Genomic DNA, 15,649 nt, shown 5'->3' on the forward strand with positions numbered 1-15,649 from the left:
ATCCGTTCATTCAGACATTATTTCATACATCCACTCATCTTCGTCCATCTAACCAAATCAAACAAAAAATGGCCATACAAAAAAAATAGTAATTTAAAAGAAAAAAAAGGAAACTAAATTCAAAAAACAGCAAATAGCAAAAATAAGTCTCTTAAGGATCAAGTTGATCCGTAACAGACTTCCGGATCAAGTTGATCCGTAAGAGACTTACGGATCAACTTGCTCCGGAAGTTGGTGTGTCAATGTTACGGATCAACTTGATCTGGAAATGATCCGTACGTCCACGACAAACGCACCACCTTCTACGTACCTCGTTTGCCGTCGCCGACCACCGCAACGCACCTTCACCTTCACCACACCTAACCTTTCACAACGTACCAACGAACCCGAGACAATGCCGCACGAAAACCACAAAAACAGAGAAAAAAAAACGGACAAAAATGAGAGTTGTGTGCATTTCTGGAAAAAAAAAAAAAAAGCTTTTATGAGGAAAAAATAGGCCATGGGCATTTTTGCCATTTATGAATTTTGCTGGATGCACCAGCAAAAATGCTGGGTGCACCTAACAACACTCATAGTATAATGAGATTTGAATTACACGTTGGAAAAAGAACAGAGAAGGACGGAAAGCTGGTGCATCAAATCTCATTATCATTAGGCAATGCAATTGTACTTGAAAGATTTCATATTCTTGAGGGGAATAAACCAGAATATTGGGCACCAAAGTTCATGATTTGAGTTTATGCAGACAAATAGAAACGGTAAAGGACATGTGTTCACAATAAGATTTTGAGATCAACAGGGTTGAGAATAGAAAACTGAAATAGTAGGTCTGAAATATCAAAGTCGTGACATGGGACCCAAAGCAACCCAATTGTTACACTTTAATAATTTATTTTTCCATGTAATTGTGACCATCCTCAGATTTCACATGTAAGCACACAATTGATCTTGTTGAATGTTGATCTATAGAATAAAGTTCACTAGTGTAATCCAAATTGTAAAGGGCAATCAATGATATCATACATGATGCCAGGGATAACACATTGGTGCCCGGAAAAGAAACTTAGTCTTAGACATTAGCCTTATTAGGGTCCGTTTATTTTAGAGTTTGGCAAAATTTTAATTTCATTATAATTAATTTTGAATCGTTCAAAATTTGATTGTTGTGAGTCCAAATTAATTTTAATCACAGATTTTTCAATAGAATGAAATTGATTCTTGTAGTTTGCCAAAGAGAAGTTATTGTCATGATCCCTGAAGTTGATATGTGATGTAATGATCCTAAATAACAACCAAAGCATAGACCATTTCTGTTGGTCATAGACTAGGGACATCAAGAAATGGGAATAACCAGGGTTTCGATTGTTAGCAATAACTTTTTTTAGAGACCACCAAGAACTAACAACAACCAGAAAATGATTAATGGCATAATAGAAAGACCTAAATTTTCTATCAATGTCATAGAGTTGCTACATATGCTTGAACATAGCATGTAAATCTTCTTCAAGAAAGGTGAATGGCGAACTAATACTTCACCTTTATAGTTATTCCATCACTAAGCCCTTCATTGTTTTTTTTTTGGGTCCATAACTAAGGCTTATATCTGAAGCATTTATAACTGAAACTATCAAACCATCATGAAGCATTCGCCACCACATAAAAGGAAAATGAAAGGGGAAATATTCATGTAAGAACAATATTTTTTTACATTAGACCATGGACACCAACCAAGTGTAAGTCAGTACAATGATTTTCCCCATTGCATTGTAACTTTTAACAATAATTTAGAAAAGTCATCCTTGAGATATGAAGGAGCAGAGGAAGAATATGAATCTTTACTCTTTAGACTAGACAATTCCAAACAAAGAAACTCTTCTTAAGCAGCATGTCTTATATGCTATTGTTAAGAAGCAAAATATGATTTTTTGTTTGTTGTTGATAAAAATATAATGGATGTGAGACTAACCCTCAATTGAGTACTACTTCTGTTTCCAATTTTACAGGAAATACTTTCATTGTGTAGAGATTCTAAACTCTTGTAACATCTAAGTTTTAATACACAGCCTTCGGTAATATTCTAGGAATTCATGGTTTGTGTAACCAATTCACATCATCTTAAATCTATAATTTTGATCTCCTTAATTTTTAATTATAACATTTGATCTTGTAATTATATAAATTTATAGTTTTGATCCTCTTGATAAATTAACTAATAATTGTGATTATTAGAGATATTAAATTAATTATAAATTAAATAGAAATTATTAATCATTAAAAATTAATAAAGCACTATGAATCCTAATGTGATATTAGTGTGGAGTCACATACTAATAGAGGTATAAGAAATGTTTACGGAGAGAAAATAAGCAAATTACTATAAAAAATTAATATTAGTATTTTTATTCAATTTTTAAATAATTAATGATTTTAATTAATTTATAATTAACTTAATAACTCAATTAATTATAATTATTTATTAATAATATATCTGAATGACCAAAATCATCGATTTATAAGACTCAAGAGACCAAATATTACCATTAAAATCCAAAAATATCAAAATGATAGATTTCAAAATGAAAAGAAGCAAAATCACAATTTAACCTATTTATTATAATTCTCTAATTTTCAAAATCCTATTTGAGACATATCCTTTTTGTAATAAAAAAAGGCAACGTGGTGACTGTCAAATAGCCTTTGTTCCCCGCCGTCTCCAAAACACATCCACATAAAATGCTGGAGTTGGGAAATAAAAAGAAAGTCGAAAATAATTTTTCCGAACCAAAAGCAAAGAGTATTTACAACCAAACAAACTGAAAGAAAATAAAAAAGACAATTATTTTTAGGGTGATTTTTTTAACTTGAAAGCTGATTGATTTGAATCAATTTTTATTTATGTTTAAACTGATTCAAATCAAACCGGTGATATATCATTATCATATTTTAACTTAATTATATTTTCTAAACTTTGTTAGTAATTTTGAGTTGCCTCTTTTTTAATCAGAATTTATGTTGTATGCTTAAATTGATGGTATTGGATATTAGAAGGCTTGGATAATTTATTCATATTTCAAAAGTATTATGCTGGATAAAAATACTCTAAATGCAACCGACATAGGACTGTGAAGGGACAAACTGATTATGGTTGGTATATTGGAAGCTCTTGTAAAGCAAATTTTAACTTTTAAATATATATACAAGCTGTCACACAATTTCTACCCATCTCAATTGTACCCTGGGGATTATTAACTAATATGGAAGGCAAGTATTATTCACAATCTACTTTTATTAAGTCCTTGCCTATCTTAGGGTACTTTTAGCATTTTTATTCATGTAAATTCTGCTAGTTTTAGTTATATGCCAGCCCAAAACCAAGAGGAAATAATGGTTCACATGAATTAACTGCATCAGCTGGCTGATCAAGCTGTTCAACTCTTCTGAACCAAGTCACTGGTAGTTTACCTTTGAAGCCATGACTGCCAAAGATAACATCTGTGATTCCCTCTCCTTCACTTCCTGGCAACCAAACAGCAACAAGAGCATCAATCTTATCCAATAGCAATGGCTCTAAGACTAAAGGTCTTCCAGATATCAGAATAACAAGAGTTGGGATTCTGTCAGCAACTAGGCTTATGATATCTGCTCCATTTAAGGGGATTGTAAGCTCTGAATTGTCACCCAAGGTCTCGGCATATGGAGCTTCACCAATAGCTACAATTGCAAAAGAGAATTCATTGCGTTCTATGGTGTTCTCGGACGGATATTTCTCATATATAACTTCTGTTTCTGCTCCCACAGTTGCCTGCACAGCATCCAAAATTGTTGTCCCTGAAATGGTAGGTGTCATACATGTAACAACCATGTTTAACAAGGAAAATAGACAAAGAATAATATAAAGGAAAAATATTGCATTAACATTAGCGATTCATATAAATTAATCTTCATGTTCTCCATGAACATCTATTCAAGACAAAGACTGAAAAACTATACTTGATACTTGGGAGGGAATGAAAGACCAAATGAATTTATAGATTTATAAAATCAGAAATTACTCTACCTAAGAAGCCAAACAATATCATCCAAGTACTACACTACCATGGAGAATAAACAAAGTTTCTTTGATTTTGAAAGTATTAGCAGTAGCAATCGGAATTCTATAGGAAATGGAGAAATCATAATCACACATGCAAAGACTAGAGATTTAATGAGATTCTGTAAGTGTGCTTACGTCCTTGGGAGTAAAGCAAATGTTTTTTTTTTGTTTTACAACGGAGTTACATCATAATATATAATGAGAAAAAGGATTATACATCAACAGTGTAAAAAGTTTTACACACTCATCCTATCACAACTCATCATGTATGGTAAATTGATTGACTTTTTAAATAATTATCTTAAAGTAATTTAAACTGTGATTTGTAATTGGATGTCAATATAAAACAGTTTTACACTGTCAGTGCATAGATATTAAACTCATATAATATACACGCACATTATCTTAAGGGAAGGAATCCACTTACTCCAATAGTAAGTGTTTAAACTTACTCCCATTCCTCACCCTTGATTATTTTAAAATCTAATAGTGTCAAATAAAAGGAGATTTTATTTCACGTGCCTTCTCCCTCCTTTGCTGTTTCCTTTTCCTTGCCAACAAGAAAGACGCACTACACTTCTTTCCTTTTCCTTGTCATCTGATTCACAAAATGCAATTGAACCAACTTTTTATTCATCTTTCCAGCGGGTGAAGGCCACGAAAACACAATCCCATATGCATCTTATACATCAATAATGTGTTTGCTTTTGTATTGTTATCTCATTTTTGATAAATTTATACCATTGCAAAATTGCTAGTTGGATATTTTTACAATATATGTATCAATAAAACATCCAATCTTGTTAAAAGGCTCTGACTTAGGTTTGATTGTTGCATTTTTTAATAGGACAAAAGCTCAATCTTACACAAGAAAATGCTTGACTCAAGATTTTAAAGAAAGAGCCTAAGAGGACGAAGCTGCATCAGACTTGCTAAACCAGAGTCATGCCGCAAGAAATAACCAACCATGATGGGACATTTTACAAGGCGGGAAATTGCATCTTCTATTCTGATTAGTCTCAAAATCACAGAATCCAGAATCACAGTTCTTCTCTCACGTAAATCCAACTGCCCTGTTTTTTCATGTTGCATATGGCAAGGAAAAGGAAACGACAAAGGAGGGAAGGGAGAAGACACATGAGATAAAATTCCCTTTTATTTGACATCGCTAGATTTTAAAATAATCAAGGGTGAGGATTGAGAGTAAGTTGAAATACTTACTCTTGGAGTAAGTGAATCCCTTCCCTTATCGCGTACATTATCTTTATGTGTATACTATCTTAAATCGCGTACATTATCATTATGTGTACATTATCTTAAACCACATACATAATATTTACATGTATATTATCTTATACTGCATACATCATCTTTATGCGTACAATATCACGCATACCGCGGGGGCTTTACCCCCACACCCCTAACCTGCTTCTTAATCCAACAAAGGTGGCCCTTACGCTTCGCTCCAACATTTGTCCTCCTATAAAATATGAGTCATGCACAACAATCTCTACCTTGACAAATATTCATCCCCAAGGAAGATAAATAGTAAATTAACCTCAGTCTCTTGGGTTGGGGGGTCCAGTCACATCTAGCACTAATCAACATTCAACAAGTCCAAGCATTACTTGGACTAGTCAGTTGTGACCTCCTTGGTTAACATATCAGCTGCATTTTCTTAAGTGTGAACTTTCCTAAGTAAAATTTGACCAGATGTCATCAATTCTTTGATCTTATGGAACCTCACATCAATGTTTGATTTTAGCATGATACACCTATTTTTTTGTCAAATCAATAACACTCTAGCTATCGCAATGTAATTGAACTCCATCTGGCTCAATGCCCAGCTCCTTCGCTAGTCTCGCTAACCACACAGCTTCCTTGCTAACCTCTGCTACCGCCATATACTTTGCTCCAGTTGTTGACATTGTCGCAAGAGACTGAATAATAGACTTCCAACAAACAGGCCCACCTGCAAGAGTAAAGACATATCTTGTTGTAGACCTTTTGCCATCCAGATCACCAACATAGTCAAAATCCACATATCCCACAACTGAAGGATCACCTTGCTGATTGCCAAACATAATACCATGACTTGTTGTACCTTTTAGATACCGCAAGATTCACTTCACTAGGTCAGACATAAACTTGCAGACTTGGCTTACATCAAGTGTCAAATCCGGTCTAGTGCACATGATAGCATGCATCAAGCAATCAACTGCACTGACATAAGGAACCTTTGACTTGGACTCCACCTCAGCATCTGTCTTCGGACATTGACTCAAGTGTTTTGTCAATGGAGTACTCACAGGCTTCACATTGCTTATGTTGATCTTGTCTAGCACCTTCTCAACATAGCCAGTTGTGAGAACCACAATTGTCTAGATTTTCGGTCCCTGTGAATCTCCATCCCAAGAATTTTCTTGATAGGACCCAAGTCCTACATGTCGAACTCCTTGCTCAGCAATGATTTCAACTCATTCACATCACATATGATTACCATCAGTTAGTATATCAACAACATATGGTAGTAGAAAAATAAAAGAGCCATCATCAAGGCTCCTCACATAAACACAATAGTCATACTCATATTGCTTGTGGCCAATCCAAAGCATCTAAGAATCAAATCACTTGTACCATTGCCTCGGAGACTGCTTCAATCCATACAGAGAGACCTCTTCAACTTACAAACCAGCCGACTCAGTCTACCTTTACTGAACCCCTCTGCCCGTTCCATGTAAATTTGCTCCTCTAGACCATCATGAAGAAAGGTTATCTTCACATCCATTTGCTTCAAGTGCAAGTCATGACTAACTACCAAGGCTTGCACCTCCTTGATAGAAGTGTGTCTTACAACTGGGGAGAAAGTCTCATCATAATCAACCCCCTTCTGTTGTGCATATCCCTTTTCTACTGGCAAGCATTGAATTTTACCCTTCTTATTCTAATACCAGAGATTTTCTCTTGTACACCCATTTGCACCCTATGACTCTCTTGCTTGTAGGAAGCTTAACTAGCTCCAACGTCTGGTTCTTCTCTAAAGACTCCATCTCCTCCACCATAGCACCCATCCATTTATCTTTCTCCTGATTGTTCATAGCCTTTAGAAAGGTAGAAGGATCTCTAGCACTAATGAGAAGTGCAAAGGCAACCAATTTAGCCAATTCTTCAAACCCATATCGGACGAGTATAATGGTGCGAAGATCTCTATCTTTGACAATATTGTACTCCTGATGCATTCACTTGGACTCACCTATCTAGGCTCAGTTGCGGGTGTGGGCTCAAGTCTTGAACTGCATGGTTCTACCCTCTCAGGAATAACCAACAATTGCTCAAAGTCCACTTGAATCTCCATGGAGCTAGGGGAAGCTCCATCAGACACTGACACAGTTGTCTCAACTACCTCCAGTAACATGGATTGCTCATCAAACATTATATCCCTGTTGATCATTATCTTCTTGGAAACCGGATCCCAAAACCTGAACCCCTTCACACCTTTGGAATAACCTACGAAACCACACTTTTTTGACTTTGGATCAAGTTTAGATCTCTCATAACTGGATATATGCACAAAATCAACAAGGTTACCTGTCCCAACTTCCTCTACAACTTTCCCATCTGATTATGCTCGTGGTGATTGGTTGAGTAGATATGCCATATCCGTCGCTTCTGCCTAAAAGCCTTTAGAAAGGCCAGGTTGCAACCTTAGACACCGGACACTTTCAGTAAAGGACCTATTCATTCTCTCTGCAACATTATTCTGTTGTGTTTTCTACATTGAAAAATGTCTCTAAATGTGATGCTCCTTACAGAATTCTTGGAACCGTGAGTCTGTGTATTCCGTGTCATTATCAGACCTCAAGTACATGATCTTTCTGCTCGTTTGGTTCTCCACCTCAGACTTTCACAACTTGAACTTCTCAAAGACTTTAGATATTTGTTTCAAGAAATACACTCAAACCTTGCGAGAAAAATCATCAATGAAAGTTTACGAGAACCACCCCAAAGACGAATCTCTAGTAGGACCCCACACATTAGTATGCACATAATCTAGAATCACTTTGGTGGTATGTTTTACAGCTTTAAACCGCACTCTAGTCTGTTTCCTAAGCACAAAGTACTCAAACAAGTCCAACTAGCATCTCTGAACTCCTTCCAAGAGTCCTCGCTTATGAAGCTTCACCATCCCACACTCACTGAGATGACCCAAACACAGGTGCCACAATCTGGTAGCATCATCATCATCAGACCCAACAGATGCAACTCAGCCAATAACAATGCTCCCCAACAACCTATAATATTTCCTACAGTTTGTCGTGCTTTCATCACAACGCCCCCTTACACACTCTGAGGGTATCCTAATTTCCATCAATTCTATAATTGAAACCATTCGCCTGCAAGGTACCAAGTGAGGTCAAATTTTTCCTCAACTCAGGGATATGTTGGTCATCACAGAATGTTCTACTCAACCATCATCCATAGCAATTTGCACCTATCCCATTCCAACAACAACACACACTTTGTCATTATCCATATAGACACTATCAAAATTACCTAACTTGTATGTGGTGAACCACTCCTTATTGGGAGTCATATTGTAAAAACATCTAGAATCAAGAATCCATGCATCTGTTAACTGATTGCATGAACTAGAGAGAACATCTCCCTCACTATAGTAAACATCTCTCTCACTGTAGTAATCATTAGTCTCTATCACATTTGTTGAGTGAAATGCCCTTTCACCAGATTTCTTCAACTTTAAGAAATTCCTATTGAAATGTCCATTCTGCTTGCATTTGTAGCATTTCATTGTTTTCTTGCATTATCTAGACTTGGACTTCTTTCTCTGCCTACCACCAGAACCCTTGCCTTGTGTCCTTCCACGTTCTTATTTCCCCTTCACATACAAACCATTGCCTTGCAAACATCCTGCTGCATTTTGTCTCCGTTGAGAATGAAACATATGTGTAGCCTGAATTGTTTCACTTACAGACCGATTGAGTCTTTCCCGTAAGTTAAGGTTGTCACCAAATGTTCCTAAGAAGAAGGCAAAGAACACAATAGAATAGATGCCTTATACTCTTTCTCAATCTATACCTTGCCAGATCGTTGATAATTTGATTGAAGGCATTCACGTGTTGTTGGAGATCCGAACCCTTTTGCATCTTTATCCCATACAGTTTCTACTTCATATACAGTTTGTTTGTCAGCAATTTTGGTATGTACTAACTCTCTAATTTCTTTTGTACCTCGCCTGGAGACTTCAACTCCATCACGTGATAGAGGACCACGTCAGCCAAACACAAGCGTATGGTTGCCACAACCCTCTATTGCAACTCCTCCCAATCCAAAGCCTTCAAATTATCAGACTTTGAGTCACACAGTGCCTTTAGAAGACCTTGATGTGTCAACAAATCCTTAACACGCCTCTACCACAATCCGAAATTTGGTCCCGGATTTAAGCATCATTTGATACCAATTGTTAGAAATAGCAACAGGAATTTCAAAGGAAATGAGAGAAATCACACTCACACGCAAATACAAGAGAATAAACGAGGTTTGACAAGTGTGCCTACATCTTCGGGAGGAGAGCGACTGTTTTTCTTCCCTTATTTATAAACAATGGGATTACATCACAATGGGATCTCGGTCCCTGGTTTATCTTTTGCTAATTGGTGTGGTGATCCTCTCATTTGTTTTAGAGTACTAGTATAATCTCTATTGCTAGTATTTCTTCCTTGTAATAGGCGAGAACGAAGATGCTGGCCAAAACAGGAGGACCTACTAGAATAGGCGAGAACAGAGATGGGCTATAGGCTCTAATACCATGTTAGATTTCAACTTAAAACCGATTGTCACTAAGTGAAATTGTCCAACAGATATATAAGCTGCAACTCGAGAATTGAGGCAAGCAATGTGACTTGCTAACAATCTTTATGCGTATAGAATCACGCGTACCACAGGGGCTTACCCTCACACTCTCAACTCACTTCTTAACCCAACAACAGGTGGCCCATATGCTCCACTCCAACATTTATCCGCCCATAAAAAATGAGCCATGCACAACAGAAAGTCAACAAAAAACTTTGGAAAAGCAAGAAAAAAAAATAATGGCTTACCAACTGTGATCTGCCCACTCATTCCATACCAAGTTTTAGTCCAACCTCCACATTGATATCCAAGATCATTGGCGTGTGTTCCAGCAACAAGGATTTTCTTAGCATTCTTAGTCAATGGAAGAAAAGGTTTGCTAGGATCTTTTCCATTTTTCAACAAAACCAAGGACTTCTGAACTGCTTCACGTGCTAGATCTCTATGTGGCTGGAGAAATTGTATTATGTTAAAACAAACTTAAAATTTTCAACAAGTCATGATACTAACAAACAATTAATCAGGGAACACAGAAAATTAAAATGCCACGAAATGGGAAGTGCATAATTAACTAATTATAATATAAATGTAAAAAGGAGTAAGTGTTACTAATTTGTGTATGGCAAATTGAGTCACTAACATATAAGGATAGATTTTTCCATATATTAGGAGAATTTGTGAAAGCAATAAATACTAAAACAAAGTAATCCATCCATAAGGAACTACAGAAATAATCTTTTTGATGATGTGTGGGAAACTCCTATGGGTATAAAACTAGATTATGATTTAACATTCTTGATCAGAAATAGAAATATATTTAAATTCTCAAATGAAAACTTAGCCTAAACAATGGGAAAGACAAATTCACTACGAGCCAAGTTATTGCTTACCTTGCAACCAACTATATCTAACAAAGATCTGTCACTTAAAGGAAATTCGAAAAGACCAGCAGCGAACTTTACTCTCAAAATTCGCTCAACAGCATCATCAATTCTGCTGATAGGTACTTCCCCTGATTCAACTAGGGAGGTCAACTCTTCAATGAAAACTTTGAATCTAAAAGCCACCATCACCTGCATATTTTATTGAATAGATGGAAACAGATTAAGAAAAGCACACTATGATAAAATATTCTTTTAACCGAAGATCTTTACCATGTCAATTCCCGCATTGACAGCAGAGGAGATGCAGTACCGATAATCTGATCCATGAGGCAGGCACAGTCGGTCAAGTCCTTCCCAGTCAGAAATCACAAAACCCTATAACGGCAATGGTCTAGGACTTAGTTAAAAAAAATTATAATCAAAACCAGAAACATAAGAAAATGAAACACAATTTCAGTTATTGCTATCATATCTTATTACAACTTTCCTCAAATTGTCAAGGACAAATTGTTCTAAAAGCTTAAGTTGTTAGGTGGAGAAAGCTTGCAAATGGTTTTTATATCTACCACACCTCTTCTCATGATCTTTTTGGACTTGAAGTGTAGACAATGGCGTGGGCCTATTATAACATCTGCTAAAAATCATTTTTTATTAGAAGAGTAGGGATGGTAAGGATTGAATCCTTGACTGCTTAGAGTATGTTTTGGGTGAGCTGTAAGCATTTACAAACTTGATTTTGAATGATCTTGATTTTAGAAAATTGTTTTTGGTTAAATTGAAATGGTTTTTATGTTAGAAAAGTTTTTATCTCAAAAAGTTTGTAGTATAACTTAAGTGTAAAATTTTGAACTCAACACAAAAGCTATAATTTTCCACTTCTAGTCTATTGTGCTTTTAATTAGGAACAAAATCATGTTTAAAACAACTAGACATTCTTAAATGGGGATTTGAGGCTAGGTTCCCCACCACAAATCCAAACATGCTATTAGTCAAAGAAGCTCTGGTAGTGTGTCAAGGGACAATTATCCTAAAAGCTTGAGCTAATAAGTGGAGGCTCTTATATTGTTTTTAACTTTTTATATCTAATAAAAAGAAAACATGAAGAGCCTCCATCTTTTCAACATGAAAAGAAAGAGCATAAAATGGAGAAATGCTTTTGGTCTTAATCCATAACATACAGAAAATATCTGCTAAAGTATAAAATTGGGTAACATATTTTTCAAGCATATTGATGCAAATGCAACTTGAAAATTATCCAGTAATAAGGAGATATATTTATTAGGGATATTTTACCTTAAAACCTAGCTTATCTTTCAAGATTTCAGTTATAAGAAAATGGTCAGCATGGAGTTGGCGTCCATTCCAGCTAGAATAGGAGGCCATAATGGTTGAAACTCCCTGGGAAATGCAGTCTAAGTAAGGTGCCATGTGGATTCTATCTAAGTCTTCATAAGATAATATAGTATTTCCCTCATTCACACCTTTGTAAGTACCTCCATCTCCAACAAAATGCTTGGCACAGGCAATGACATTGTTCCTGAAGTATAACTTGAACATAAGATGACGATATTGATAAAGAAAATGTATAATAATTAATTTTGTTAAAGTTTTTTGAAATAATTACAAATTCATGCCATGAGCAGAGTGAAGAAATAGGAAAATATACAAAAGGGAAAATAGGTAACAAAATATTAATAGCCTGAAAACTTCAGGGACTCATTTTACAACTGAACTAAAGGGGGGGAAAATCCCCCTCCTAAAAATGTGAATTATAGAAAATGATATATAAATGCTGTAGTCATCCTGCTGTCAAGTGTCAATATAAATGGTTATTGGGACAATAATAGTTAATTTTCAATACTTTTGAACAAATATTTTGTTAAAATTTATATGAATGGCTTTTGCCTACCTTCCAGCTACAAAAGGGTATCCATGTTCATGTCCTTGTGGAGGCTGGCCTTGCAAACCTGAAACAATGGAAGTCATCTTTCTGACTATTTCAGTATCCTCGCTATAACACTCATAGCATCTTCCCCATCTAGGATCTTTCAAGACCTGTATATTTAACCAAGTGAATTGCCATTCTCAGAAAAAAAAAATAAAGGAAAAATATGCAAGATATATTTTGATCATCGTTCTTGTTTTAACTCCTGTTTGGAACTGATTTAGAAACAGATGCAAATTTTTTTGGATAAATGTAATAATACACATCAGCAGTTTTTTAAAGAAAAAAAATGCATAAACTATAGAACTGTACATACAATCTATGAGAACTGATTGAAAAGTCCAGGATTCTTGGAAAGTGTTGTAATTGTCATGCAAAGTATATACAGAATTCACTGATGAACATCAAAGATTAGTGAATAATGTGTACCAGGGGCAAAACTTTGCTTTCTTGCAAAATTTAAGAAACTTGCACATAATGAAGATCCAAGTGATTCTAGTTTCTAATTTGCAAAAGCAGCATGATCTATGTCGCTCTCTGGCATAACTCATCTAGACATAGAATGACTAGCTGATTGCAATTTCTTACCGCCACACACGGAGCAAAATTATAGTGAATTCCGCAAGCTTTAACTTCAAGTGCTGTAGCAGCTCCAATTCTTTGAACTAAATCGCTGTCCCTACAAGCATGCCAGAAGTGAAAAGTAAGATTTAATTTCAATGGCGAAAAGAGGACTCCTATATCAACTCAAATGCCAACGTAATTCAGCATTCCAGGACCAGCAAAATAAATGCAGCACAATCTCTGATGAAGTTAGCATCTTTGTTTTTTGTGCATTCCCCTCTGTTCAGTACAAGAGAGCCATTCCCCACTGAAATAATATTAAGCTTTGCTAATTGAGTTTAAAAGCACAGAGAAAAGTGAGTACTAACCTAGTAGCTCCAAGGCCAATATTGTGAGGAAATATGGTAGTGCCATAGACACTATTATTACCATGAACTGCATCAATCCCATAGATGAGAGGTATTCCCAGTCGCGACTGAAGAGCTGATTTTTGAAAGCCATCCACCATATCAGCCCAATCAGACGACAGTGCATTTTCAAATGGTGCACTGCCACCAGAACTGAGTATGCTCCCTATAGAGTGCACAAATAATCAAACGCCACCCTTCAAATTCATTTCAAATTCCAACAGGTTCAAAGCTTGAACAAAATGCAGACACAAATGGACCATGTAATACATCGATACAAAAACATCACCAATGTTCCCATTTTCAAGACACACTCTCAATAGGGGTCCCTCAAATTCATTTCAGATTCCAACAAGTTCAAAGCTTGCACAGAATGGAGGCACAATTACACACCCAAGCATCAAATTTCCCATTTTTAATACACAATCTCTATCGGGGTCTCTCAAATTCATTCCAACCTCCAACAAGTTCAAAGTTTGCACAAAATAGGGTCACAAATACGCACAAAAACGTCATCAAAGTTTCCCATAGACATATATGCTAACTGTAAAAAATTTTAAGACACACTCTCAATTGGGTCTCTCAAATTCATTCCAACCTCCAACAAGTTCAAAGCTTGCACAAAATAGGGTCACAAATACACACAAAAACTTCATCAAAGTTCCCATAGACAGATATACTAACTGTAACAATTTTCAAGACACACTCTCAATGGGGGTCTCTCATCAAATTCATTCCAACCTCCAACAAGTTCAAACCCTGCAAGAAATGACAAAGTGGAGAAAGGGGTTAAGGTGTGTGTACCAATGGAGAGATCTCTAATGGCAGAAGAGGTGGCAACAGTGCGCTCAATTTGGGTCATCTGACCAATCTTCTCCCTCAGAGTCATGCGAGAAAGAAGGTCCTTCACACGAGCTTCAATTTGCTCTTCGGGATTCTTGTAAACGCAAGCCATGGCTCCTTGGTTGAAGGTGGTTGGGGAGTGACTAGTGAGTGTGTTATTATGTTTCTGTAAGCAACAAACAAATGATGAACACAACATAACAGAACAGAACAGAACTCAATTTGGTGTTGTCCTCTTATATATAACGGATAACGAAAAGTACATACACTACTGTCAACGGCTTTGGCTAACAAATGATCTTGCTCCAACTTTCACTTGAAATTCTACTCTATTGGTCAAAGTCCCTCTATTTTCTTTTTGGTAAATTTGTTTTGCCCTTTTTATTGTTGGAAAAAAGGGATAAACCCCAAGAAACACTAAAAGGTAAAAATGGCGAAGAAAAACGGTAGAAGATACATCGGGCAATACGGCATTAGAAACAAAAGAAGGAGCAAGTTAAAAAATACGTAAACCGATCATCAATCGAATGAGCATAACCAGGTAGCCTATTGGTCACTTGATTTTCTTCAGGAAGAGTTTGGCTCCAGCAACTTTACCATTTTCTTTATAATTAAATAAACGAAAAAGAATATTATTAAATGTATTTCCTTTCTTTTTTAACATTCTTGCTATCTAATTGTTACCTTTTCTATGTGAAATTGCTGAAGTTATGGAACATATATAATTTCGATAGAATTTGTTTCAATGATGAAGGAAGGGTACAATAAAGGGTGATCAATATGTGAATTACATTTCGAAAAGTTGAGTTGGTTATAGAAGAAATTTATTTTGATTAAAGTTAATGTTTTTGACAAGTCTATTAAAGCAAGTGGGGTTTAAAAGCACCCAAAAATAGGATTATTTTGAATTTTGGAATAATAGTTGAAGCGGTTAATGGAAGAAGTTATGCATAACCATCAAATAACATTAGATATACTTAGTTAGCAAACTATTGTATACACGTGGAAGACATAGAATTCGACGGTTACTATTAAAAGT

At 35.8% G+C, this 15,649-nt stretch overlaps 1 protein-coding gene across 2 annotated transcripts; it reads right to left on the reverse strand.

Moving 5' to 3' along the window:
* Nucleotides 1–3,124: 3,124 nt before the first annotated feature.
* LOC114377488 (beta-glucosidase BoGH3B-like) lies at nucleotides 3,125–15,168 on the reverse strand. 2 transcript variants are annotated; one of them, XM_028336019.1, is made up of 10 exons: nucleotides 14,878–15,168; nucleotides 14,572–14,776; nucleotides 13,729–13,933; nucleotides 13,385–13,475; nucleotides 12,761–12,906; nucleotides 12,145–12,388; nucleotides 11,122–11,226; nucleotides 10,858–11,040; nucleotides 10,216–10,417; nucleotides 3,125–3,831 (listed from the first exon to the last, which is right to left on the reverse strand). In XM_028336019.1, exons 2-10 carry the CDS (start codon nucleotides 14,720–14,722, stop codon nucleotides 3,353–3,355), a joined length of 1,806 nt encoding a protein of 601 aa, XP_028191820.1. In that variant the 5' UTR covers nucleotides 14,723–14,776; nucleotides 14,878–15,168; the 3' UTR covers nucleotides 3,125–3,352. The 2 variants fall into 2 exon arrangements, with proteins under 2 accessions (XP_028191820.1, XP_028191819.1); XM_028336018.1 differs by lacking the exon at nucleotides 14,878–15,168 and having other exon boundaries at nucleotides 14,572–14,837.
* Nucleotides 15,169–15,649: the final 481 nt, after the last annotated feature.

Source organism: Glycine soja, chromosome 11 (assembly GCF_004193775.1).
Source record: "Glycine soja cultivar W05 chromosome 11, ASM419377v2, whole genome shotgun sequence".
Taxonomy (NCBI): domain Eukaryota; kingdom Viridiplantae; phylum Streptophyta; class Magnoliopsida; order Fabales; family Fabaceae; genus Glycine; species Glycine soja.